Source organism: Nelusetta ayraudi, unplaced genomic scaffold, assembly GCF_046127955.1.
Source record: "Nelusetta ayraudi isolate G7.1 ecotype Tasmania unplaced genomic scaffold, CSIRO-AGI_Nayr_v1 ptg000059l, whole genome shotgun sequence".
Classification (NCBI taxonomy): domain Eukaryota; kingdom Metazoa; phylum Chordata; class Actinopteri; order Tetraodontiformes; family Monacanthidae; genus Nelusetta; species Nelusetta ayraudi.
Genome location: NW_027466109.1, coordinates 3,735,764 through 3,763,699, shown reverse-complemented (window position 1 = coordinate 3,763,699; position 27,936 = coordinate 3,735,764). Strand labels below are relative to the sequence as shown.

The following is a 27,936-nucleotide window of genomic DNA, read 5'->3' as shown; positions in this document are numbered from 1 at the left end:
TAATATTGAATGTATTTTAATTGATTGCTTATGAGATGGAATATTAGTCTAGAAATAAACTAGTAGCACTGGGAAATACTATTTTGTCATCTATGAAATTATATTTTTCTGCACGTGACCGTCGCCAACAACATACTGCCTGCCAGTTGTTTCATGTCGAGTTTAACGCAGCTTTAATCGAGACGGACTTCTGTTTCAATTAAGAGGAGCAGATAGGCTGCTGTCTGACCCCACTGAACTGGTTGATGGTTGAGGTGTGTGGGTGGATCCGTGGTCTACAGGGTGCCTTCTTGCTGCTCAGTTCTTGTCGAACAAAGAAGAATGGGGCTCTTGTTCAGCTCCTACTTGCTCCACATACTTGGGATGCTCCAAACAAGAGGCACGAGCAAGAAATGTAAATAATTCCCCCTCTTTGTTGCAACAGAGTAAGAGTTGTCATCGTCAGATGGCCTGAGGACTCGCACTGAAAAGTGCTTCACTAACTAACGTTGTTGTGTGTTGTTGTGGGTTTATTGTACATCCACTGCTCGTAAATGAAAATACCAACTCACAAAGTGTTAAGATAATTTAAAATGAATTTATTGGCATTTTAAATTTTAAATACACCATGTAACAAAAATTTAGAAAGTCTAAGGCATACTAATACAATTAGTTTTTTTTTTGGGGGTGTTGTAAAACTATTTACAGAAGTATTTTGAAGTTTGATAGAAACTGTACAGTCATCTGTCCACAAGGGGGTCAGGAGGGCAAAAATAAAGAGTGAGTGAAGGAAAGTGAGGTGACATAGAAACAGACTAGGAGGTTGTTGCAACGTCAGTGAAGAACAATTAGGTTCAAAACATCTTCTCTTCATGCATTGTGTTTCATACATGGTTTTCCCAACTCAAAAGAAACAAACAAACCAACTAAAAGGTGGAACCCCCACTGTGGAAATCATTGACGTCATTTTCGGAATGGTTTGTGTATAAAACTAAAAACAAACAAACAGAAAAATCAGGAGGGGCAGGAAATCGTTGAATACTCTAGGCCTTTTTCATCTTGCCCATGTGAGAGCTGCCATTTTCATGACATGTCGAGCCGTTGGTGGCGCCGTGGCTGATTCCGTTGCCCTGCTCGTGGCGTTTGCCGTTGCTGTGCACAGCTGTGCCATTCTGGCACTGGCTATTGTCCACTTTTGGCAAGCGCTTGCCCTTCACATAAGCCTGCACCCAGAAGTTGGAGAAGAGCACGAAGAAGAAGGTTCCGTATATCCAGACAAGGTGGACGAATGTGGGGAACTGGTAGTCGCAGTGGTCCATGAAGTAATACTGGGTTGCGTGAAGAGACACGAGCACAAACTGGATCTGTCGGAAGACAATCGCATTAAAAGTTAGCTGAACCCTGAGCGCAGCATAGTGCCGACCTCGTGACAAAACATTTTGGGGATAGATGCGTACCAGCTGAATGGCGGTCATGTATTTTTTCCACCATAAAAACTTCTGGAAGCGTGGCCCAGCTGCAGAGAGGCCATAGTAGAAGTACATGATGACATGGACAGTGGAGTTCACCATGGCATGGAAAGAGCCCATTCCACCTGCGGCAAAGAGGAAAAACACAGTCAGTCCAAGTCAGAGGTACAAGGAGAGATAATATGTTCAAAAAAAAAAAAAAAAGGAACAAAGGTTTCACTCAGACTCAAGCTGTTAATCATTTTCTTCTATACAGAACTACAGCTTGACAAGACGAAGGTTTCTTTGACCGGAATACATTGACACAGATTCCACATGACACCGGGTGCAAACCGACAGCGCAATCTTTGTGACCCGCTACTGTTCGGCTTTATCAACCCACCAGGAGCATAGAAAACTCCCCACCACCAGGTCCAGGGCATTAAGGAGTGGTGGAAGATATGAAGGAAGGTTATCTGGCCGTGCTTCTTCCTCAGCACAAAGAAGATCTGATTGGGAGAGTATATGTCGATAAGTTAGGAGATAAGCAACAATGACCGAAAAAGGCGTTGATGACCATCAGGACTGAACTCACCGTGTCCATGAGCTCAATAATCTTGGAGAACCAGAAGAGCCAGGCAACTTGCACCATCTGGGTTAGAGAAGAAAACACTTCTGTCAGGTTTGAACAAAGCTCAACAGAGAACTTGAAGGCTAATCTATACATCATAAAAAAAACAGTTACTTTCCAGACAGCACATGAGTTAAATGAGTTTTACCCGTAGTGCTTGGGGACTGTCAGATGTATCGATTGCATCGCATCGCCAAGTATACGTTGTGGCCCAACCGGACATCAAGAACTGAAATACAAAGCAAATACATAGCAAAATTAACTGCAAAGTAGTGGAACAGAGAAAACTTAACTGGTCAACTTAAGTTGAAGACTTTAAAAAATGGGTGCTTACTTCATAGACAATGTATATAGACAGTGCCACGAGTGCAAAGTTATAGACTATCATTGGTCCTTTAAGCTGGAAGGGTTTCCGATTGGCCATAAGACGGGGTCCGAGGTACAGTACAAAGAACAGGTAGCACAGCAGTATCGCAGACATGGGAATGGGACTCTGCATGAGTGGATAACCAGTCATCCGTGGATCTGGGGAGGAGGTGAAACGAGGAAAACGACACCGTTCAACAGGAGATCGACAACACTTATGAAATGTCCGCATGACGTCAGGGTGGCCACTTACCAGCCCTCGCCAAGACGTAGTCGTAGATATCCACGGCGTGTGAGCCCATCTCCTGAATTCCTCGCAGCACGTTCGCCATCCTTAAGTTTCGCTACCCAATTTATCTGCCAAAACACACACACAAGGCTTGCCATTAGTTTTGCAGCAATTTAAAGACTTCACACACACAGAAAAAAAAGTTCAGCGTATGGAATCATTGGACAGAACAAAACGCATTACAACAAGTACAATGGTTGAGCGTGGCCAAGTTTTATCTGGGGGCCACTGTGGCGAAACAGAACAGACCTGCAGCTGCTTACGAGGAGTCTGAAGTGACGGGGTTGTATAGTGATAACAGGAAGAGAGAAGCTTATCCTTCAACAAACAAACACTCCCGATGACTCCCAACCTGCTTTGCCCAGACTCCAACCACTCAGCAGACACATGGCCTGACATTAGGGAGGAGGTGCTAGGTGCGAAGCCCTCCTCCAACCCTCAGGCAGCACTCTACCGGCTTTTCGTCCACTGCTTCTCAACTTCTGACCTGATTCTACACACAGACTGCTGAGTGGAAGTGGATTACAGGGAACGAGCTGGCATGCTGAACAAGGAGTGTAAAACAAAATAAATAAACATTACGAACAAAAAACTTGGAGAAACATTTACGCTAAAGTTCCTCGATAAACAACAAATGCCGGGGGGGAAAAAACTGTGTTGATCACATTTAAATTGGGAAACTGTCAAACAGAATGAGTTTGCCAAGTGCAAACACAAGTATGCCTGAGAGGCTTTCAGAACTGCCTGTCGTCCACATCTCTGTTGACAAAAGGTCTCCCTATCGTGGAGAGAACTGTTAGGGGGCCACGCGGGGCGTGTTCGCTGCTGTTTGATCTACATCCCACAATGCTAAGTTCACGCTAGCCAAAGTATCTCCCTCTCTCATACACAACACACTTCGGGGCAATGCTAACATTTAGGGCAAGTTCATCTAACCTGTAAAATAAAGGGAAGATTGGTGCAGATGCCTCAGCAAGACTGCAAGAAAGTTAACAGGAGTCACTGTCCCCACTGTGAAACTGGCAGAAAGTCATTGTTGTTGTTTTTTTTTGTTCTAATTCAAATACAGTTTTCAAAATTTGCAAGCCTGTCATGGTCCTCAGAAAGAAGATCTGCTGAGACAAAGAAGTATTAGTACATTAAATACGGGACTTGAAATGGACTCACTTTTTTCCTATTAGGCAGCCACAGGTCTGACAAGTCACAAGGAACACTAGTTCACCTCCTGGTTTTAACAGTTGTCACCCACAAGGCAAAGTCAGAAGTCAAAACCACAGTGCGTTCTTTTTTCTTTTCTTTTCTTTTTTTTGCCGTTGTGCTTCCAGGTAATTTGAGCGTAACATTCCAAACCCATTACTACCTGCCAAACTCAGCAGTCAATGCAGGAAGGTCTGCTGACCCGAGGAGGCAGGTGACAGTTTTGAACCTTTGTGTCATCGAGTGACAGTGCAGGAAGAAATGGTGCAGTAGAACAGTTGCATTGCAGAAAACTCTTACACAAAAAGCTGTGGTTGTTTTTGAAATAAAGTTGAGGCGGGCGGGCGCTTCATATTTCAACAACAGTATCATCACGACTGTTGTGCTGAGTCTGTCTTGTTCTGAGGAAAGATTTCCGACAGTTAAATTCATCTGATCATCCAGCCAGGCCAGCTGCAATGCTTGAGATGGTCGTAATACAGTGAACCTGAACTGTGGACAACTTCAGAGTTCACACATGACGCCAGGAGAAAAATAATCCAGTTGTTAAAAAAAAAAAAAGGGGGGGGGGGGCAAACTTCAGTTTATTTGGTGCTGCACTGAGACTCAATTTGTGCAAGTCTGTACATCCACAAAAAAAACTGATTGAGTTTGCTGGCACCGAAAGCCATCAGGTGAAAAGTCTTATGGCCGAGACGACACGGAGGGGAAGAAAACTCAGACGTCCACCTTTGAAACCCAGAGGAAAGCTTGGAGAAACATTACAACAAAGTCCCTTGCACTGTAAGTCAGTGAACCCAGGCAACATCCCAAGTGACAAAGTTCATGTTGTAAAAAACTTAAGTGGAGCCGTCCCTGTTCCTTGCCACCAGTACCAGCAATGGTGACGTCACCTGACTCTAAGCTGCAGACATTTCACGGCGCTGCTTTGGAATTCCACCTCACAGTGTTGAAAAAACTAAATTCAAAGTTCTTTTCAATGGTCGCCATTGTTTAGATGTAAAAATCCATGATGCTCCTCCTGACAGAGTGATATAATTACTCCCGTGACAGAGTGAAGCAGTTCAGCAGCAGACACATGACCGAGGAAGGCAGCAGTCTGCATTTTAAACACTGACATTTTGTCACGTGTCAGATGTTCCTCATTTACAGCTCGCTGCTCAACGGCCTGTTACAAGACTGCAGGTTTATGCAGCTCTGCACAAACACACATTCCTTGGATATGTGTTGCTACACGTCCCCCCCCCCCCCAGGACACTTTGACAATAGGGCGGCCGGTTTGCTACTACTGTGCAGATGTGGTGCGGTGGAAAGAGGGAAGCCGTGTCAATGAAACACACAGGCGGAAAAAGAGAGCTGAGGCTTAAGAGGAAGGAGTTACTGAACAAACTGAGAAGCTGACATGGAGAACGGGGGAATGGCAGATGGTTGAAAGACACGGTGAAAGAAAAAAGTTTAAAAAAAAAAAGAGTTCTAAAATGTTCCTGCTTAAAGGAGGTGGGTGGGGGGAGTGGGGTGGGGTTGAAAGCGTGAATGAACCAAGACCCAGAGCAGCTTACCAACAAGTCAGGTCAGCTCCAGATTGAGCAACTTACCTTGTTAAGACTTGAATTTTTCCTCTAATTCATCAAGAGCCTACTCAAGACTCCTTTCCTTTCTCTCCAAGCACAGCGATCTAAGAGGGCGAAACAGCAGCAGCAGCAGCAGCAGCAGCAGCTAAGAGAAGAAGAAGAGGAGGAGGAGGATGGGGGGAGGGGGAGACTTAAAAAAAAAAAAAAAAAAAAAAAGCAAAGCAGAGGAGAAACAGGGGGGAGGGAGAGAGACGCAGGAGTGAGCCAACGAGAGACTGAAACGGACAAACTGTAACTGGTACGGCAGTCTTCCGAATCCCCACCCTCCCTGACTCACACACACTCCATGAATAAGTGGCTCACAGAAAGAGAGGGAGGGAGGGAGGCAGAGCGAGGGAAAGGGGGGGGGGGACAGAGGGGGACAGAGAGAGAGAGAGAGAGAGAGAGAGAGAGAGAGAGAGAGAGCGAGAGAGAGCAGTGTGTGCCACTCGGCGTTCCTGACAGAGTGAACCAGAGCAAGGGTCAAACAGCCCCTATTTAAACCCACGCCGGGACCACGCCAGGACCGGCCGCTATGGGCCGCAACCAAAAGTTCAATCCCCCCCCCCCCCCCCCCCCACACACACACACACACACACACACACACACACACACACACACACACACACACACACACACACACACACCCTCTAATTTACTCCCAAGACACGCCCACTGAAACACACACACACACACACAAGGGCAGAGTCTGGGGTTGCCCTCTAAGTTTCCTCTGGGTTGGGCCGATAATATCGCTGGCAGTGAGCGAGGGGGCGAGAAAGACATGAGTGGAGATGCTGTTGTCATGAAGGGGGCTATTGTTACGCCCCCGGCGGCTCCCTCTCCTCTTCTCTCCTCTCCTCTCCTCTCCTGCCCTCTCCCATTCAGCAAAAACCGGCCGTTCTCCCCCTTCTCTCACTTTCTCCCTCCATCCGCAACAACAACAACAACAAGAAGAAAGTTGTGTCTAAAAAAAAAAAATCACTCTTTATCCCAAGACTTCTGTTTCGGTCAAGGGGTTCCAAATATAGTTTGTTTCCCTTAAGATAACGAAAAAAAAAAGAAAATGCTTTGTACACTTACCCGACAACGTGTACAAGTCCAGTTATCTCGGACAAGCGGACGGGCATAAGAGGGGAGGGGCTAATGCATTGGAGCTGGCATCATAAACGGTCATAAATTCTCTGCGTTTGCACAGGGTTGGCCCCGCAGGAACCGGCGGCGGACAAAACCAGTGTTGGCGCTGGGACAACTGGACATCGCACGCGAGATAACACTTAAGACTCTTTTGGGGGGGGTTTGAGTGATGAACGTTCACCCCCCTGACAGGAGTCACGCTGATCCCATCGCCGAGGCCCCAACAACGGCCTAGTGAAAGTATATCTGACTGGCAATAATACGGAAATAAATGTGGTCCGCATGGACTGGGGCTTTGGCAGAGGAGCTGACAGTAGACACACAGTTGGAAAGTCTCAGTTTTCCAGCAGTATATCTCACTGTGCCGACTCCAACTTTGCTGGCAGGCCTTTGATCCCCAAGCAAATATCATGTTGAAATAAAGCAATAATGTAAACGCAAGATCATGCAGTCTTGCATACACGCAAGTCTTTGCCAGAATGGAACTGTGCGCACTGACGGGGAATCGTAGCATTGTAGCATCTCCGGCTTAAGAGACGGCTACTGCAAACAAAGGACGCACGTCGTATTATATCGTTTTTGACATTATTTGTCACAGGTCATTGGAAATGCTTGAATTACTCAAAGTGTTAATCTGAGGACTGGATCTTCAGTTGAAATTGAAAATAATGATCAAACAAGAACGGCAGTCTCAGAGAAGACAAAGGCTTCCTCCAGGTCCACATACTGAACTGACGGAACTGTCTCACGATGGCAATGATGACATTAGACATATTTATACAATACACAGACAAACAACCGAACAAACAGATTCTGCAGTTTTGTCAACAAAGTCAATGAGCAAACGCATGAAAAAAAAAAGGAGCTCCGAACCAGCGAGTAACTATCTGCCTAAGAACGCATGCAGTCTTTCGCTGATCCTCGTCTCAACATGTGGCAGCCTACATTCAGACAATTAAGTGCTGATTTTTATCTTCAGAATTGGATTTTCTTCACTGTGTCACTACAGAGGAGAAACAAGTGTGTGTTAATTAGAGGTCACACCATAGACACAATCCTGGTTTAGGGTCTTTACTATTTAATTTTTGTCCAGTCCAGAGCAGCTGCCTTTGTTTGTTTTTTTTGTGCTGTATTACACAACTGAAATTTAAAAATAGCTAAAATCAACTTTTTAGCAAAAAGGCTTTAACGGCATGTCTTGCAATAAGAGAATGTTGCAAAGGTCTATTAGGTCTTTCTTATATCAGCAGCAATACACATGCATTGCATAAATATATTTTCTGCAATTTCATCCAGGGATCTGATCCATCCATTTGATGCCAACAGATACCTTAAAATGTTGCGCCATTTGGATACATGTCTAAGGTCTGCATTTCCTTTCAGACAAATTCACTTTTACATTCGGATGTTTTCGGGTCAACTGGCAATACTATTGTGTCAAGAAAACAAACTTAACCCCCCCCTCCCCCGCCAAAAGGAAAGCTGCAGGACTTGCCCCAGGACTGACATGTTTGCACCTTCTTGGATACACTATCTTGCATGGGGGGTGGGTGAGGGTGAGGTGGGCGGTAGTGCAGTATCGCCACCACCTATCAGTATTGAGACAAAGCAGTTTCATCCCAGTGGTACAACCCCCCCTCCCGCCGAGAGAAACTCAGACCTCCAAAGTTTTCCACAGATGATGGCAAAAAGTATATATACATATATTTTAAAGTAAACTTAAAATTTCATCTGACTTAACAACAGTCTACGGGAGATTTTCTGTATCTAGACTTGACTTTTGTACAGCATCTTTGCCATTTGCCTCTGACTGATATGATCAGCTGCTCTCGATGCATTTCCACAACCTCGATCGCACTCAATGACCAGTCCGTCCATAGTATCAGTTGATTAAGACCATGCCAAAAGCAAACAGAAGGAAAAGATTATAAACTACCCTCATAAAGAGGAAAGCTGAGCCAAAGTAATGGTTCTAAGAGCTTACCGTTTACTAAATAGTTGACTGAAACTGGGGTGGGGGAGGGCTCAAGTTAAGTGTGGCCATAAAGAAAAATATGATAAAATAAATTATTTATTACTAATGACAAAAACCATGTGAATGTCACCTAACCTACATTTCTCCAGCTGCAATGGCTAGAAAACTGACGCTAGTTTCCAAACCGCTTAGGTCTGAAGTTAATCATTGTCCTTTATGGAGCTGTTATACATTTAGTCATACATTATTGCCAACTAGTGTATGATTAACTTCATTGAATAGGGCAACAATTGTAGACTTTTAAGAGTCATAAAGCAAACTTAATTCAATAAAGTAAAAGAAAAGATGGAGGTGTGTTCTTTCAACTTTAGAAAATATTTGTTTCAAAGAGAAAGAAAAAAATGAATGAGAAAGTCGGGTTAAGCTAGTGAAAAACTCAACAACTGCAGGAATGATACTACTGATAAGAATAGACAACATGCTGCCAACACAAGCGTGTGGAAAGACTGCATCAAATTAAGTTTAATTACGTGTAGGGGGAAAAAAAGAATGCATTCATCCTCATTTTACAGAACCCTATCGCCTTTGTTGTGGAGAATCACGTCTGCGTTACTCTTTGAAATCGAGTTTCAAATCTTTGCAATTGTTACAAAGTTGCAAAAGGCTCTGTGATTGTCCTTACACATGTGGGTCTGTACAACACGACACGTGCAAAAGATAAAATCATTCCCTTGTCACAGCTTTCATGAAAGTAATAATGCCACATCCGTGTGTAAACTGATCGTGTTGAAATTGTGGCTGCTGCACCCTTGGCAGCATTGTTAGTTTGTGGTAATAGCTTATTAGACAGGAGCGCACTTTTATTACTCCACACCTGGCTGCATGACTGCACAGGTCAAAAATTTGGAGAGATGTTACGGTGTTCGCAGAGGACCTCTTAAGTGGAATTCCAAGCGCAAGTCTGACTGTCAAGGTACTTCCTCTCGTCAAACCACTGAAAGAAAAATAACCTTAAGCATCAATGATAAGACATCCACTCACACGCCACAGAGGAGAAGACATTGGTGGGAGCATAAGTCTTGCTTTTAAAACAGTTGTATAAAGGTAAACGTCTCACCCATCTTCTTTATAGCCTGCAGTACCTTTACAGCTTTACGATATGCAATAGGTTTGACAAAGTAAATAAAGCCAGACAGTTCCTTACTTAAACTGCATCTGTATTGTTGTTTCAGAGCTGGAAACACTGCCCGCATCCGTATCTGGTGTATTTTTGTTACCCGAGCCAAGCTTGTGAAGCCTGTAAAAAGATTAGGGGCTCACAAAGACTAAACAAACATATACTGAGTCAGCAAAATTGTAAAACTTTCCATCCCCGTCCAAATATCAGCACCTTTATGCAAAACTTGGGGTGCGCTATATAATAATTTGAATCTGTCAAACATGAACTTGTGTCAGCAAGCACCTCTTGTTCATTGATGAATAATTTAAAAACAAAAATTCTCAAATTTGTTTAATTCTTGTGTTAATTTCAATATTAACGGGCATACGATTCTAATCTTTCACTGGTCCATGTTGGGTCTGCAGCTCTAGTGGGCAGGTGGTTTCATGACACCAGTGACAGTCCACCGAGCAAACGGTAGTTGGAGTTGCACAGGAGTGCAACTGTGAGGAAAAGAGAAGCTGCAAGGAAGCAGAAGTTTAAACTGTCATTACAATCTCATGATCCCCCTCTGCGATGACAGACACACCAGCTTCCTGAGTTACAACACAGTCAGTACCGGAAGGTACAACCCCTGGAATTCTACTCAACAGACACGCCAAAGCAAGTGTTTCAACAAACGGCTCGACAGCTAAGCACATTGTGAATGTGTTTCTGTGATCTTTCTGCTGCAGCTTAGAGGCAGAGACAACATGTACAGACTTCATACATAATACTGTCACTAAGGGCTAAAGGAGGGGAAAAATACTTATCACAATACTACAGCATATTATAACTAGTAAGTACATGCTTCATATCTTGCATGGACATAAACAGATGCAACCCAGGGCAGTTTTCACGTGTCTTTGAAGTCAACTGACTCGACAATTAAAGCCACAAACACTCGGAAAGCTCATGTAGTGTTGACACAACTATCACAAACACACCTGGCTGGTTGACCTTGGGACAATGGCTCTCTTACTCGTAGGCGTTAGACGCAGCCATTGTTTACATGTCTACATGCCTGGTGATCCATACTGTATCCGGGCAAAAGCTCACGTGTGATGCAGAGCATCAATCAGAGCCAGCTTTCAATCAGTGGATTCAGCCGCGCCATGTTTAGTCATTCATGACAACAACAACAAATATAGTAAGCCTTCTGTTAAGAACTTTTAATACCCCCACCCTCCACCCTCCACAGCAAGTTTTTGCTTTGTGCTACACGAATAGAAGGGGATACAAGCATGGTGGCTGCCAGGTGGTTTCCTGAGAGCAAAACAAACACCTGTCAGAAACCCAAAAATGACTTTAACTTTTGTGACATCGAAACGGTTTTTAAGGACAAGCAAGAGGAGAAAAACAGCAGGGACTTCACTGACAGGAGCATCTCTTTAGAGACATCTGTGAATTGTCCGACATGCCTCCTTTACTTTCTGCCAGTGACACAGCAGCGTTCATTGAATAAATCTATCATGCAGCTACCACTGAGATACTACACTCAAATGTTGTTGCATATTTTCTCACACAACCCTATTGGCGCATGAAAGATTTTAGGAGGTGATACACAACAGACTCATACACCAAATTCCAATTGTTGCATTCTGGTTGGCACACTTTTTCAATCATATGATTAAACTGGGGGTTTATCATCTGTACTGTACTGCACAAGCTGAACATACACCTGACATTAAATGAAAACAGGTAACCTTCACACAAATGACTGATGGAAACAAGTGTGAGTTCTCAGTTACTCAAAACACAAGACATTTTGTAGGTCAAGGAAAGCCTCAGGTTCAGGATAACCAGGGCTAAACGACAGCAACAGCAGCATGACTGTGAGGTGAACCGTTCATTACAGTTACACCAGCGACTTACGTCATGGCCGGTTCAATAGTAAAGCTACAGCCTACCTGCAAGGACTTGGTGTGTAAACACTCATGTTTTCACGCAGCCAGCAACGGCTAGAGCTACGACCGTTAAACGTCACCCTTCGCCTTGAAGGCGCGGAGAGTGACTTTGGTCGAGACACAGTGCGGAAGGAGACCACCGCCGTCTTCCGCGCACTGCATACGCAAACAATGACGAGCAGCCCATCCCAAGGTGGGCTGACAGCCAACTGGTGTGGAAAACTTAATACGCGATTTTTGTGCGTGACAAGACCAGGCGGTCTCACGCGGCCAAGACAAAACACACATTTAGCGGGGTGTAAATTCACCGAGGGTTTGATCCGGTTCCCAAGTTAACGGAGGTCGGGGGTGACTAACTGGCGCCTGAGTTTAATTCTTTAAAAAAAAAAAAAAAAAAAGTGCCATTCTGACTGATCCATCCACGGAGTAGCGCTTTAGTGTACGCTTCTTTAAAGACGTTTAGAGTCCACCTGTTTAAAAAAAAAAATTGCTTTTGACTACAACTGGGTGTCAAGGGCTTTAATATGACTCCGCTAAACAGATGCAGAGCGCGACCACTGAGAAAATGCATGCAGCACACCTGAAAATCTAAAACGGGGCAAACACAGCGGACGAACGAACCCAGTCGACTTTTAAATTCGAGCGTTCTGTTAGGGATGTTGTGTTGAAAAGACAAAACGCATTTTAAAAAAAAACAAACAAAAAACTATAACAAACCTGCAGCGTGTCGAAGAGCCGAGTGATAATCTCGCCAAAGTCGTGCGTGAAGTCGGCTCTCCGCTTCCTCTTCCTTTCTGTTCTTGGCTCGACCCAGCCCTGCGGCTCAGCACAGGAAAGGTGGAGTCACCAGCACACCACCGCCCGGTCGCCTAATATGGACGTAATCAACTTTCCAAACCCATCTAAACACATCTAAAACATTAAATGCATAATCATCATCTCATAGTGCTTTACGAAAATAAGAATAACTCATGTAAAGTCATACTTAATAAATAAAATCTACAAATAAACATACAGATGGCCCATGTCAATTTCATAGAGCTCATTTTAGTTGTTTATTTATTTACTTATTCATTCAACGTAATTTATTTTTGATTTATTTTTAGGCTCCGATAAACCAGGAAAGGTCTCAAGAGAGAATGTAGCCTGTTTGGCAACAACAACAACAACAACAACAACAACAACAACAACAACAACAACAATAAAGCACAAAGTGACTGACATATTCTGTTGGGGGTCAATCGTAAATCATGGTGCCTCTACAGTGAACTTAGCGCTATCTGTTCAGGAGCCTTGGGCCTGTCTTGCAGGGAACACATAATCAGTCAAGTTAAATACATTCATTATCAGTTCCAAAAGGTTTAAGGAAACTACTTCACCAGTACGTTATGCAATGGTCGAAATCGTAGGAAAAGTACTAAAGGTTTCAATAAAGGTTTTCGTTGGCCTCCCACTGCTGCAACTACTTGTAGGCATATATTTTATAGCTTGGTATTTACAATCCATATGACAATGGTTTTGATTTTACCTTTGCTTGAAATTGAGATTAGAGTAATGAAACAATTGCAAACAACCTGTTGTGTTGTAAACTACTATGCTCTGCATGAATCACTGACTTTCATTTCGGCTCAGTGGAAAACGTGCTGGTTTTGTAAGTGCCAAGAGACAGCATTCTTTAGGGTGAGTAATGGCGGCTGCATGGGGACTACGCTGAGTGTAGATCAAAGGCAAAAATATTGCCTGACTAGTTTGACTTCCTCGTGTGCTACATTTCCGCGTGATGACAAAACTAGAGCAGAGGGCAGTAGCAGGTCTAATCTGTACTCTGTCATGCATGCACATTACTCATAGTTTCCTGTTTTGTGTCGTCATCTAATGAGTTTTTGAAAAGAAAAAAAATCACCTGCAAAGTGATGTATGTGCCACACTACTTTCGATTGTCACCACTGCACTCTTGGTTTTCTCTAATCTCTACCCTTGAAACAGATTCTATTAAAATAATGCAGCAATGCACTCTCCTGCATTACAGTCAGTGATTCTAAGTCACTTTTACCATTTATTATATACACTTTAGGAGATTGTGATAGTTAGCATACTAGATCATAATAAAAAAAAAAAAACTAAAATAAAACTTGGTTGGAAATGTTTCATCAAACCACATTGGAAACATGGGAATATATTATGTAATAATACCTCGAGCACACACTACTTTGACATAATAGTTATCTCCTACTAGAAATTCAGGCTTTCACATGCGCAGCACTCACAGTGGCCCCTAGTGGATATGTTGTATTAATGCAAGTTCCTGTTTATCTGCCTTAAAAAATAATAATAATAATATCACCCTGGTCAGTGGTTAAAGGTAAAATAAGAGTAAGGCATAATGACCATCATTACTTACGTAGACACAGACAGACATTTTTTGTGGGTTATTTGGGAAAATCATGTGATTTCAATTTGGGATGTCATTTATAAATTACTCCCAGGAAGAGATACTATCCGATCCCGTCCAACAGTTTTCTTACGCAGTCATGCCAGAGGGTCTTAGATGATAAAGAGGCAGATTTCCTTTCCCAACTGGCTACATATAACAAAGGAGAGAAACTGAACACCGTCATCATTTCAGAGAGATCCATTCACCTTTGACACAAATAGGCAGTCAGTCAGAGAAGTTTTTATAAGATTGCCCCCAAGGCAATCCAGAAAAGAGGCTCCTCTCAGTCAGTCACTGCCTGTTTGTTCATGATTTCAGTGGAAATTTCTGTGCGCTTTTTCTTTTTGTCAGAATTCAACAACAACATCAGGGAGAAAAAGGCAAGGAATTTAAATAATATGTTATTGAGGTGTAAGGGGAAAAAAACGAGGGCATGGGCCGCTAAGCATGCTGAAATGTTTGTGGGATCATTCTGCTCAGCTTCTGTCCTGTATGTGGCTTCAGAGGAGGGGTTGTTTTCTCAGGACCTTTTACCAGAGGGCCGGGCTTTCAAGTGGGCTGGCTAATCTGGCTGCAGGATGAGGGATGAGAGGAAAGGGAAAAAAATGGAAGAAGAAAAAAAAGAGGGAGGGCCGGGAGAGGGAATGGTCTTCTACTCTTTCACTTTATGGCTTCTCTGTGAGCGTGCGCAGGCACACACACACACCCGCACAGAAAGGCGCACAGGACTTTGTCCAATAGACAAAGTCAGGATGTGACATCACCCACAGGAAGAGAAGCCAAACAACGTTTCTTTGCTCTTTGACTGCTGTGTGTGTCTGTGCTGCGGGGTGAAGTTGGAGCCTCTCGGGCTGTTCGAGGCCGGCAGCGAAAGAGAGGAGCCGGAGGAGGGCAACAGCTGCTGGATCTGTCCTCCGCCCGCACTTATCAACAGGGTGTAGCGCTCAAATCCTCCCTGGACGTTCTCATCGGCAGCCCTCCAGATCCCGCGCTGCAGGAGTACAGCCAGGTACAGTGCAGAGTGGGGCTTTGCTTCCCACATTGCAGCTACTTTTTGGTTTAAGTCTCTTTCATTGTTGTTGCTTCCCGATTCTCATAGACCTCTTTGTGCGCGTTTGTGTGTGTGTGTGTGTGTGTGTGTGTGTGTGTGCGTGTGTGTGTCTCTCTCTCTCTTCTCCTTTTACACGTTTGGTCTTCAGCGGAATTGGGTATGTTTGCAGTGAGAGAGACGAATTCCATTGCGACCATGTGAGAGGATGCCAACAGTGCGTGAACAGACATGCCTGAGTCTGAGGCTGTTGAGGCACGCAGGGAGACCCAGTGTGAAATCATAAATTTCACCAGTAAACATAGTTTCCAAGTCTGTTGTTTAACCTGAAATAATGTGTAAGAATCCAAGCGGTGAGACAGTGACTATAAAACATTCCTCGGAAGGACTTTACTGTTTAGTGTGCGTTTTTGTGCTGTCCAATGACCACACATTCATAATCCCCCTGTGGTAAGTTTTGAGCTGAGATCAGACGGACAGTGAGAGCATGTGGAAACAAAAGTAGCCCGCTCATATATCTAGTGCTGTCACGAGCAGAACGAAAAGAAAGTCCAGACGAGGAGGCCGCAGCAGGAATCTGAATTTCAGTCGACCTACTTCAAAACGCACTCCCAGTTTTTTTCTTCCACGTTGTGAAAAGATGAATCAGACAACAGAGAGTTCTTGCTTATTCAAGGCAACGACCGCAGGAAACGTGGAGAGCGGCAGTTGAAAATGGGACACAAATGCGGATATAGTATCACACTGCAAGTCACTTGCCCGTTGGTGACAGCTGAGTCAAAAGTGTGCGGCCAAAACACGTAAAGCACCAAATGGAAAACTAAATCCCCCGCCGTAATTTTGCGAGTCAAATACAATAAAATGGCAGCCTGGCATTTCATAATTACATGACCAGTTTGTTTCTGCAGCGATCCGAGAGAAGGACTCTCAGTTATTGGTTGTGCGTCTTGTGACTCATGTCCCAGAAGGGGAACTGACTGCCTGTGTTTTCACTTTGACAGGGTCTCTAATCCAAAAAACTTTGTCATGGTTATAGTGTCAACTTTTTTTCCTGCTCTCCCAAGGACTCTGAATGAGCTCATTTCTTGGCAATAGATACTGTTTTTTCTTGCAGTGTTTTCTAGAATCACACATTCTTAAGGTCGGTGCAACAGGCAAACAATTCTTGTTTGACTTTGTTGGCCTCATTATTTTTCTACCTGCAACGCCCATCCGTCATTTTGTCTCGTCTTCTTTTCGAAAACATTATTCATTGAAACACTGTTGTAAATAACCCTGCGTCTCTGTTTTACTTTTGATGATACAGAAGATCAGCTTTTGAGATTATTTTCTAAGTAACTGAAAGAAAAGAAAAGAAAAGAAAAGAAAAGAAAAGAAGAGAAAAGAAAAGAAGTGACTCTGGCTCCTCTCCTTCTCTTGTTCTGCTTCACAGAAGAGGCTCCAATCATATGAAAACAAGCACCCCTTGTAATCTCAGCAAGACAGACCCTGACCCCCTGTGACCTCGTTTGTGAGCCAGAAACAAAAAAAGGGGGGGGCTACATCTTTCAGGAAACTCCCGCTATCCAAACCAAAGTTACCATAAACCCGGAGAACTTTTTTCCGTTCGTCTTCTTTTCCTCATCTTGAAGGGGAAACCACTGAGTCGATGGCATTGTGTCTTGGACAAGTGTTCAGCAAAGACAAAACGTTCAGACCGAGGAAACGGTTTGAGCCGGGCACGCAGCGCTTTGAACTCTACAAGAAGGCCCAGGCGTCGCTCAAGTCCGGCCTGGACCTGAGGAAAGTGGTCCAGCTGCCGGAGGGGGAGAACATCAATGACTGGATCGCCGTCCACGTGGTGGACTTCTTCAACAGGATCAACCTGATCTACGGCACCATGAGCGAGTTCTGCACAGAGCGCACGTGCCCCATCATGTCCGGGGGCCTGAGGTACGAGTACAGGTGGCAGGATGGCGAGGACTACAGGAAGCCCACCAAGCTGCCCGCTCTCAAGTACATGAACCTGCTCATGGACTGGATCGAGTCGCTCATCAACGACGAAGACATCTTCCCCACCAGAGTAGGTGTGTGACCATTCTTCAAAATTTCACTTCTGCTGATATTATGACCTGGTTATATTGGCTCAAATCGAGCGTCCCTTCAAGGACGTGCAGAAAGAAAGAAAACGGGAAAGAAAAAGGCTTTGATTGCGTTGCTCCACTCACAGCACAGACGGATAGAGGCTGTCAAAAAGAAAGTCAAAATAAAGAAGCTGAGACCGATTGCTCATGTGACTTGAACAGATCAGAGGCCTTACTGGAAGCATGCCACTTGGTCCGGAGTGATTTTCTTCTTCTTCTTTTTTTTAAAGAGGGCCTCTGGTTTGTTTTGGTTCACTGCTGGATGGGGAGAATGTGAGAAAGCGCTCGTTCTAGTTTATTGCTAAAGTGGAACTCATGGCCTGATATATCCACAGTCCCCCGGGGCGCTCCGGGCAAGACTAAATAAGGATGAGTGAAACCACAAGCGTAACTGGTATGATGGCTCCCCATCTTTGTCTTTAGTGTACCCACACAGCGTTCCTTGAGCATCACTGCTGTGTGCAACCTTCCTGTGAACTGCAAAAAAGTTCCTTTTTGTGGCTTACTGGTTCAGAGTAGTTTCTAAGTTGCGAGGTTGCATGCTTAAGGAACTGAATCAAAGCTCCCTTCTCTTAAGTTGTGCAGGTTTAAGGCCCTCCACTGCCATCACTCTACCAAATTGGCTAATAGTGATGAATAAAACGCTGATTCTGAATAAGCCTTGGTTCATTTGGTTTTCATCAGATTCCATCAATTTTCAAGTGTAAGGTTTGCATCTTTAACCATAATATATATATATATAATTATATATATATATATATATATATATATATATATATATATATATATATATATATATATATATATATATATATATATATGTATATATATATTTGTACAATAATAATATTTACTGGTGTAATCAACAATTCTAAGGATAGTCATTTCGGAAAAAAAAATAAATCTGCCTTTTTTCTTTACTTTTATAAAACTAAACTTTTATTTTTACTTTTACTTCCCCCCTTTAAAAAAAAACCCCAAAAACCCAACAACACTCCATTGTCTGTGCTCTTTTCATGAAAAGCCTGTGGCCACATGTGACTGAGCTATTCAACATTTATGCATTTGTGTGCATTTGTGTCCATTTTCCATTCAAGCAAATCATCAAGACCGCTTTGATTGGACATGACTCTGCATTCAAAGCCGGATGCTGCTTTTGATTATAAAATATCACATGTCTAACTCATTATTTTTCATTGCCAACGTAAAATTCCTATTTTTCATTCACATATTTTCTGTTTCCTTCACGCCAGGCGTTCCCTTCCCCAAGAACTTCCAGCAGGTGTGCAAGAAGATGCTGAGTCGCCTTTTCAGGGTCTTCGTGCACGTTTACATCCATCACTTTGACAGCATCTGCAGCATGGGCGCCGAGGCCCACATCAACACCTGCTACAAGCACTACTACTACTTCATCTCAGAGTTCAACCTCATTGATCACTCTGAGCTGGAGCCATTGGTGAGAGCGTGGTGTGATGCGGAGAGGTGTGAGAGGTGCAGCGGGAACATTTTGTATCGGTGCTGCTGTCCGTGTCACTGTCGGTGTGACACAAAGTATCAGCCTCGTTAAAAAAAAATAGTCAATGAAAAAGGACAGCTTGTTTATTCCTCATTCTAATCATAATAACTCCTTTATGTAGACCAGTAATGTAATTACTCTCCCCTCATTTCCTTATATCAAAGAAAGTTATTATCTGCTTCATTGGAAATTGTATAATTTGAAGTAACACCCCGTAATGTTTCCTTTTCCTGACAAAGGAACCTCCATCTCATACGAGCAACAGCGAATATAGCACACAGCTAAAAGGCTTCACTTATCATCATTAGGAAGCCACGGCGGTGCAGAGCCGTCACAATGCAACACATAATAATAATTTATTGTTATTTCTTGTTTTATTGTTTCTTTTTTTTTATCACCAAAACATTTGCTTTTGCTGCCATTCTGCTAAGGTCAATGTGTTTGCTCATACCGGGTCTAAATGCATTTTTTATTCTCCTTTCTTCCAGAGAGAGATGACAGAGAAGATATGCAACTAAATAGAGCCACGTGTGGATGACAGAGTTTACATTTTTGACGTTATCTGAGCCTTGTGAGAAATCGTCGGCTTTGAAACCCTCCAAACAAAGAACTTTTTCTATATTAGCGGAGTGAGTGGTTTTTGAAGTAGAGCTGGGAAGATTGACTCGTTTCTCCTGAAGATGTGGGTATTGCAATAAGGTGCCATTACATTAGAGAGTGTGTTGTATTTTTGTATGTCTTGTTCCTTGTACATATGCAGTTTCCCTCTAAGCATGTTTGGATATGTTTGAACTCTTCCGTTGCTTTTATATCTCATTTTGTTGATTTTAATTATTTTTTTTTTCCATCTTGTGTCGCAGTTTGATAATAAAATACAGCCAGAAGCTGAGCTTGTGTCTTGTGGCTTAGCTATGTTTTGGTTTCCTTTTTTAAAAAAAAAAAATCATTTTCAATATAAATGTATTTTAAAAGTCTACAAGAAACCCAGCTAGAGAAAACCCCTAAGCCAATGACACAAATGATCAAAGCTGTGTGATGACGTTGTTCGTTGATCAAATGCAGCATATAAAAAATAGTTCTAACTAAACAGGAGGATTGATAAACTAGAAACATCTGTCGATACGTACGTGACATCACCATGTAAAACCGGTACCTCGCGCAGAAATTCCCCACTACGTGGATTTGGGGCGTGGACAAAAGCACGCCAAGTGACGTTTCAGAAACAGCTGTGCTCTTGACGAATAGAAGAACGCGCTTTTGCAGAAAGGGGCGGGTAAATGCACTGTTTATGTGCTCTTCCCGCTCCGTGCGTCACTGGCAGTCTGACTGATGGGTTTCAGCTAGCGATGGGCGCTTGCATCAGCTGCCAAAGGCTCTGAGCGGTGGGGATCCGGCTGGCTTGAGGACGCTCTCCAGGTTGTAATGGTTTCTTGCATTTATCATGTGATGTGGTGTGATGTGTTTGATCCTTTCACTGGCCGAGACCGACCGCGGCATTTTAACAACTCGCGAAAGAACAGTTTGATCTGGGACAAGCTAGCTACAAGCTGTTGCTCGCTAGCTAGGTGGGGATAACAAATCGGAAGTAGCGTTTAACCTGCAACAGCCTGTAATCCTTAATTTGACGGACCACATTGTGTATGTTGTCACGTTATGGTAGGGGTCAGACACAGTGAACATGCGTGCTAATATCAAGTAACGACGTAATAATAACCTATCACCAGGCGCAGCCGGTCTGTCGTTACGGACTTGCTAGCTGTTAGTAGCGGCTGAACTTTTAAAGCAATCGTGCCAGAATATGTTATGACACAGCTGTCGCGTGTCGTAAGACGTTATGTATAGTAGCTTGGGTCGATATTTTAGGCATCATTACACGGTTCAGGTGCCGTTGCTGAACGCTGAGTGAATGCTAGTATATTTATTTATATACGCTTACAGCAGGAAGCTCATGCTAGCCATAAGACATTAAGCTTTTGCATGACACTGTCACGGTTACAACCCGAGTCAGTTTGTTCAGAGGGTTCGCTTGAACGGCTTTTAAACGGTCTGTCTTTTTTGTTTTGGCGCCGAGTTAGTGTTTTCGTTTATTTTATCTCTGCCCCACCCACTTGAATGCAGTTTGCCCCGCACATACTCGGCAACTGACTCAGTATTTCCTGGTGTGCTCCCAGCAGGCAGACATGGTCAGACGCAGCATGATGACAGAGGTACAAGTCTTCCAACATCCACTCCAGGTAGGAGCCCAAACCACTATTTCCTGTCATGTGTCTGTAGGACACCATCAGGTTACAAACAAAAGTAGCCAGCTAGCTGCCTGCAGGTCATCCACAGAGGAATTCTGAGCTTTCATCACTCTGCAATGACTGGCTGTTTAAATGCTTCTGGTAATATCCAGGTCGAGATAAGGCCAGGGACAATGTTTGCTAGGTGCTCATGATGCTGCTGTATTGGCAGGTCATCACAGGGGTAACTGTTGTAAGACTGGGTATTTGGTTAGCTGTATATTTACCCCTTTAGCAAGAGAAATATCAGTCTTTTCCCTTCAGAAAGGTGTGAAGTTGGCTCATTTTGTTCTACTGCACCGTTTTCAGATCAATACCGTGTTGATGCATTTGTTCCCGCACTCTCTCAAAGTTGCTCCTGCCCGATCACTCTGTCAACTCTGGCACTCTCTGCCCTTCTCTCCCTCCCACCATGTGGCCTCTGTTACAGGGGACCCCCCTGGCTGTGGGCCAAGTGAGGCACGGCTGCAGAGGAGCCCAGGAGAACGGGATCCCTTCAGAGGAGAGGCAGCATCTCTCCCAGGGCCCCGCAGGTACCACAGCTAAGGAGCCGTTTGCTTTAGAAACATTTAATCTTTATCTTTTTTTTTTTCTAAATTGAGTACGAAATTGCTTTGTTCTGTTTTTGTGTTAAGAATTTGAGAAAAGCCAGCCAGTGGACATTCCTGATGCAGCCAAAAGGAAGAAGAAGAAAAGGACAAGAGCCACCGACAGCTCCACTGGCACTTTCACCGGTAAAGGGTTTTTTAGTTTGTTTGTTTTTTACCAGGAGCCGGGTTGTGAACGATATATTAAATTCAGAACTACTCTTCATCATCTATGAACACTTCTACAAGTCAATCCACTCATCGCGAAACTTCAAATTGTCACTGTTGGAATTTGAAGATAAATCTAGAAGCAAAAAATAACTGAGAAATAAATGCACTGAAAAAAGTAGTATGGACACACACGGATTAAAATCCCATCCCTCTTAGATCTCTACAAACTGACCGATGAAGTGCTCGGACAGGGGGCCTATGCAAAAGTCCAGGGATGCATCAGTCTTCAGAATGGCCAAGAGTTTGCTGTTAAGGTGAGAAGCCCTAAGGAGTTTTCATTCCATTGTTTATAAAACACTAAATATCTTAATATTTTCTGCATGACATTTAATTTGGAAACAAACTGTAATTGGTCTGCTTGTTTGTTTTGTCAGATCATAGAGAAAAGTGCGGGACACAGCCGCAGCAGAGTCTTTCGAGAGGTGGAGACTCTCTATCAGTGTCAAGGAAACAGGTGAGCACATTCACAAGACGCGCTTCAGCCAAATGCCTGAGAACACAATTTGAATCAAGGAGTCGAACCGTACGGTCGAGCTTTTCAGCGTAGCATCAATTAATTCTCAACGGTCTCGTGATTGTTAGCTTTGTGCTCGCCTCAGGGGAAACATGTGAAGAGCGCACTGAGCCATGTGAGCTGGCAGCGATGCCGTTCGCAGGTTTAGCGGCTTCAGTTCAATAAAAAAGAAATTGATTCGTTCTGATCGCTTCGCCACATTTCACGGCTGTCTCATTACTGGGCGGCTTTTGTTTTTATGATGCGAGTTTTGGCAAAGGGAATCAATGTGGAGGAAGTGGTAACGGGACGTTAGCAGTCTTTGTCGACAATGGGCGGCCTCGAGCGCAGTCACGAAAAGCGGGCGCTCTGCGTGACTGAGGCTGCCTGCAGGAAGGCGCACATGACTCAGACCCGGTCCCAGTGTTTTGGCTGGAGCCGTGCACGGATGGGAGTGCAACGCTGGGGCTTCACTCCTGACACGAACCAGACAAACTTTTCTGACCTTGACGCGACAGATGTCAGCAGTGATTAGTGGACATTTGATCCATCCATCTTCTCCAGCACTCTGGGGTGCCGGAGTCTGTCCCAACTGTCTAATTCCACTGTGGACTGTTCACTACAGGTCCGCATAGAGAAAACAACCACTTGCACCCACATTGACACCCATGTGTTACAGGGAGAACATGTAAACTGCACATACAGAAGCTCCGGGCATCGAACCTGCGACCTTGAGGCGACCATACCAACCACTGTAACACTCTGGCCCTGTTTGCACTTGGTCATTTCATGCGTTTTTCGTATTCCGATCGGCAAAAAACACACGAAGTAACCAAGTGCAAACAGTCCAAATCCGTTTCGTCATCCACGAGCTGCAGTAGAATTAAAACGAGTGACTTGATATGGCTCGCAAACAGGAAGTTGATTCTTATTCGATTTCAGGTGAAACTAGCCGTAGTTTTGCGCTTTACTGCCCCTAGTGGTTAAAAATGTAATAATGCGATCACAAGTGGCACGCTCGAGACGCATGTTAATGCCATGTGCGAACAGATGCTTCAAGATGCGTACTTGTGATACGAAACAGTTGCAAGTGACCAAGTGCAAACAGGGCCTCTGTCCACCTAAGAGATGTCATGTCATGTCATGCAACCCCAAAAATGACCCATTCTCCTCACTGTCCACTGTGCTCGCTGCAGGAACATTTTGGAGTTGATCCAGTTCTTTGAAGACAGCTCCTGCTTTTACTTGGTCTTTGAAAAGCTGCGCGGAGGTAAAAAAAAAAAAAAAACAAACAACAAAAAAAAACCTGACCTTCCATTAACACTTTCTCTCCTTTTGTGCAGCTGTGCCCTGATCTCTTCATGGAAACATATTTCTCTTGTCTCCCCACGCAGGCTCCATCCTCACACACATCCAGAACCGGAAGCACTTTAACGAGCTGGAGGCCAGCAAGGTTGTCAGGGACATCTCGCAGGCGCTCGACTTCCTGCACACAAAGGGTAGGCGTCTGCCGCACCGGTCCCCAAGAGGACGGCCGGATTATTGCTTTGTCCTGAAGGTGGTCACGTGCTTTGTGTGTCTGCAGGGATTGCCCACAGAGACCTAAAGCTGGAGAACATCCTCTGTGAATACACTGACAGAGTGAGTGACTTTTAACGGCCATGAAGGGCTCCAGTAGGACTTGGGAGTGTGAGAATATCATAACGAGAGCCGTCCTCCCATCTGCCTCCACCAGGTGTCCCCAGTTAAGATCTGTGACTTTGACCTGGGCAGCGGAGTGAAGCTGAGCAGCGCCTGCACCCCCATAACGACCCCGGAGCTCACCACACCGGTAAACCTCTACTCCACCACCACCAACAACACTCACGGCGCAAATGCAAATTGCAAAAAAAAACAACTGATGGGCGACGCCCCCCCTTTGCTCTCCCAGTGCGGCTCGGCCGAGTACATGGCGCCCGAGGTGGTGGAGGTGTTCACGGACGAGGCGTCCTTCTACGACAAGCGCTGCGACCTGTGGAGCCTCGGGGTCATCCTCTACATCCTGCTGAGCGGCAGCCCGCCTTTCACAGGCCACTGCGGCACCGACTGCGGCTGGGACCGAGGGGAAACCTGCAGGACCTGCCAGGTACCATCAACATATTCTGTTGCAGCAACAATAAAAGTGCAAAATGGGGGAGTTTCACTTTATTTTGCTGTCTTGATGGATACTCTCATCCGGCTCCACTTTTCACCATTTGATCGAAAGATTGTCTAAATGCTGTGACTGCGACTCTCCACCCACAGAGTCACCTGTTTGAGAGCATCCAGCAGGGCAAGTACGAGTTCCCAGAGAAGGACTGGGCTCACATCACAGAGGGCGCCAAAGATCTCATTTCCAAGCTGCTGGTCCGGGACGCCACGCTGCGTCTCAGCGCCGCCCAGGTCCTCAAGCACCCCTGGGTGCAGGGGGTGAGTGAGCCACTGGGTCCTCACACCAGACACTGCTGCCTTGTATTTTTTATTTTATTTTATTTTTATTTTTTTTAAGTTTTAAGGAGGAATTGTTTTTAATCTTGTAAGACCTGAACTCTTGCAAGGCATGCATTTTTATTTTCTTTTTGATATTTAGGTTAATTGTAACCTGATGATAATAATAATAAACATTCAACACTTCTATACATATCTGAACAAGAATCAACCATGAAATTTGTTTGAATTTTTTACCCGGTTGATGTTTGGATTGGGAGCCATCTGAACTTCTGGCTGGGTTGTCGGCCATCTTGAATCTAACATGTGGGGTGTTACGCTCTTCTTCCACCACTAGGTGGCAGTTTAATGTTCTCGTAAGTGGACACCAGGCCCTTGTAGACCAAAATTTAATATTGTGGTCTAGACGGGATGTAAGCGCCAGGTCTTCGGAGGTTAAACCACATCTAAACCGTCTTAAAGTTGATTTTTTTTCTTTGTTATTGACAGAATGCACCAGAGAGAGGTCTTCCAACTCCCCGTGTCCTACAGCGGTACGGCACACACAAAGTTATCCTTGTGCAAATTATGAAATAGGAGAAAAATTGGTTCTTCACAGATCAAAGGAAACAACAAATTGACCCGTGACTGATGTGTCTCTCGTTGCCCCCTCCAGGAACAGCAGCACCAAAGACCTGACCCAGTTCGCAGCAGAAGCCATCGCCTTCAACCGGCAGCTGTCGCAGCACGACGAGCAGCAGGAGGACTCGGGCGCCATCGTTTGCACCATGAGGCTCTCGCCGCCGTCCAACTCCCGACTGGCACGCAGACGTGCGCAGTCCAGCGCCCTGCGCAGCGGAGCGTTCAGGTCCCCCTCGGACAACCTGGCCGCCTGAACCTGACTGGTTTTTCGACTGGGAGTGTGTTTGTGTGTGTGTGTGTGTGTGTGTGTGCGTGCGTGCGGGTGTGTGTTTTTCATGGGAAGCTTGGTAGGGTCAGCCGCTCCCTGTCAGAAGCGACCCGACTGTTCCTGGTGATGTCGCTCTTTCCCATGGCCAGTAATCTCATCACCGGGGCAGAGTTCGGGCACCCAGGGAACGGCTAATCCTCGGCTCCGGGCTATTAAGTGGAAAAAAGCTTAAAACTCCTGAGATTTGTCCAGGAGGCGTTTTTATTTTTTGGTTTCATTTGAGCTTTATTTTTTATCTGGAGATCTATTTTCTACTATCTGAAGACGCTAACACAAGCGTAAGAGCAGTATATACAACAGAAAACGGCAATTTCTGCTACAATATTTTTTGATCAATTATTTATTTAAAGGGCCAGTGTGTAAGAGTTAACCTCACCTCAAGTTTATGTCATGCCCTTGTTTTTAGGTGTCTGACTGGGACTCTCACCTGTGAGACGACAAAACCCAGAGCAGATCCATGTTTCTGGCAAGTTAACACAATAGATCTCATAAAACGTTGCACATTGGGCCTTGAATTAGTGCATATCATTCACACAGCCTACCTGTGTTCTCTACAGTTTCCCAGTTGTTTCTGTCCTAATGAAATATTCACTTTTGTTCCCCCTTCCCCTTTGATTTACTACTGTGAATTGTGAATTTAATGTGATGTTTTAATGCTGCTTACTGCTCAAGAAACACTGGGAGGAAGGAAGGAAGGAAGGAAGGAAGGAATGATGCTAACTAACTATTAGTTGCACAGCAGTTTCTGTGAACGGGTAACGTGTGATTTAACGCGGCACTGGTGAGCAGGCGGTCGTGTGAGGCTGACTTTGAGGCATGAAATGTGAGTGGAGGTTGGAGTTACTGTATCATCTCTCACTGGAGCACAAGCTGCCTGTGGCACGGATACTCTTTACAGCAAGGCACTTATTAAAAGGGAAAATATTGGATCACATCTGTCCCACAATGTGAGTCTAAAGCCAACAGCGGTATTTGAGTTGAGAAAAGTTTTTTTTTTTTTTAATCTCCGATGTTACCTCAGGCACTGAGTTGCACCAAGTCTTTGCAATTGCACTTTGTTCTGTGCAAATGCAACACCTGGTTTTTCAGAGTGTATATGATCTGCATGAGTGTTTGGTTCATCCAACTTGTGAATAGTCAACGTTTTCTGGTCATAAGAAGTTTTTTTTTTATATATTTTTTTTATTACTGTTATTATTCTCATTATTCTTTTTTTTATACAATTTGGTTTATTTTTAGGCCTTTTCTGTTCTATTTCTGGTCCATTTTTGTGCCAAGTGAAGGACTAATGGACTAATAACTTGCGGCCACACTGCCGCTTCCATCTCAGGCACAGTGTTCCACTCTGTTTGAAAGTGGGACACATGAGTTGGTCTATCGCCGCTGTATTCTTCCACGATTATATTAACTTTGTCTAGTAAATGGTGTCTTTTCCCTGCATCTGCCACGTCCCCATAGCAACCAAGGGGTTGTCATTTGCAGACCAGCATTGTCATGCACTTCAGCGTGGGGGAAGGCGTTTGTGTTAAAGCATCTTTTTTTTTTTTTTTCTGCGTCAGATATTTTGTGTACACCACATAGCTCGTTATTGTCAGGTTACATGCAGTAGTTCATGCGCTCTCATGAATTGTTTCCAGTCTGTAATGGGATCCTGATCATAATGCTCTGCAGCGTTATTGGCCACATTTTTCACCTGTGTCCTGTGTTCTCAATAAAAAAAAAACAAAACAAAACAAAAAAAACATAAGCCTCCTCTGTCTGTTATGCAAGGGATGACTGCTAATGGTACTGCTGCTTTAACTGCAAACCAAAATGTAATAGTTTCCTGTCACTGTACATAACAACATAATTTGCAGCATGAGTCGAAAAAGCAGTATATAGGCTATAATGAATAGAATTATTTATAAAAGCTAATCAAAACTCTGTAATGGTCATAATTTGTAAAGCTGGAGATACATTGTAGATTGTAAAAAAATATATAAGAAATAAAGATTATTGCTTGATCCCTCATCTAAAATTAACATTTTCACTGGGGGAAAAAGTGTTCCATTTTCAGAACAGAGCCTTCAG

General features: G+C 44.2%; 3 protein-coding genes across 7 annotated transcripts; 2 read left to right on the top strand and 1 right to left on the bottom strand.

Annotated features, from left to right (window-relative positions):
• Positions 1–557: 557 nt before the first annotated feature.
• On the bottom strand, positions 558–12,600 carry elovl1b (ELOVL fatty acid elongase 1b). Of its 5 annotated transcripts, none has more exons than XM_076039172.1 (8): positions 12,455–12,600; positions 2,678–2,781; positions 2,393–2,583; positions 2,207–2,287; positions 2,023–2,079; positions 1,831–1,936; positions 1,437–1,573; positions 558–1,343 (listed from the first exon to the last, which is right to left on the bottom strand). In XM_076039172.1, exons 2-8 carry the CDS (start codon positions 2,754–2,756, stop codon positions 1,023–1,025), a joined length of 972 nt encoding a protein of 323 aa, XP_075895287.1. In that variant the 5' UTR covers positions 2,757–2,781; positions 12,455–12,600; the 3' UTR covers positions 558–1,022. The 5 variants fall into 5 exon arrangements, with proteins under 5 accessions (XP_075895287.1, XP_075895291.1, XP_075895288.1 ...); XM_076039176.1 differs by lacking the exon at positions 12,455–12,600 and adding an exon at positions 11,741–11,763; XM_076039173.1 differs by lacking the exon at positions 12,455–12,600 and adding an exon at positions 5,506–5,661.
• Positions 12,601–14,866: 2,266 nt separating this feature from the next.
• On the top strand, positions 14,867–19,747 carry mob3c (MOB kinase activator 3C). Its single transcript, XM_076039141.1, has 4 exons — positions 14,867–15,180; positions 16,652–17,285; positions 18,596–18,798; positions 19,347–19,747. Exons 2-4 carry the CDS (start codon positions 16,868–16,870, stop codon positions 19,374–19,376), a joined length of 651 nt encoding a protein of 216 aa, XP_075895256.1. The 5' UTR covers positions 14,867–15,180; positions 16,652–16,867; the 3' UTR covers positions 19,377–19,747.
• A 374-nt stretch (positions 19,748–20,121) lies between these two features.
• Positions 20,122–27,613, top strand: mknk1 (MAPK interacting serine/threonine kinase 1). Its single transcript, XM_076039140.1, has 14 exons — positions 20,122–20,274; positions 21,030–21,092; positions 21,571–21,673; positions 21,776–21,874; positions 22,115–22,212; positions 22,333–22,412; positions 23,648–23,721; positions 23,846–23,950; positions 24,037–24,092; positions 24,187–24,282; positions 24,382–24,576; positions 24,735–24,899; positions 25,407–25,450; positions 25,573–27,613. The coding sequence occupies exons 2-14, from the start codon at positions 21,039–21,041 to the stop codon at positions 25,790–25,792; spliced, it is 1,389 nt and encodes a 462-aa protein (XP_075895255.1). The 5' UTR covers positions 20,122–20,274; positions 21,030–21,038; the 3' UTR covers positions 25,793–27,613.
• The last annotated feature ends 323 nt before the right edge of the window (positions 27,614–27,936 follow it).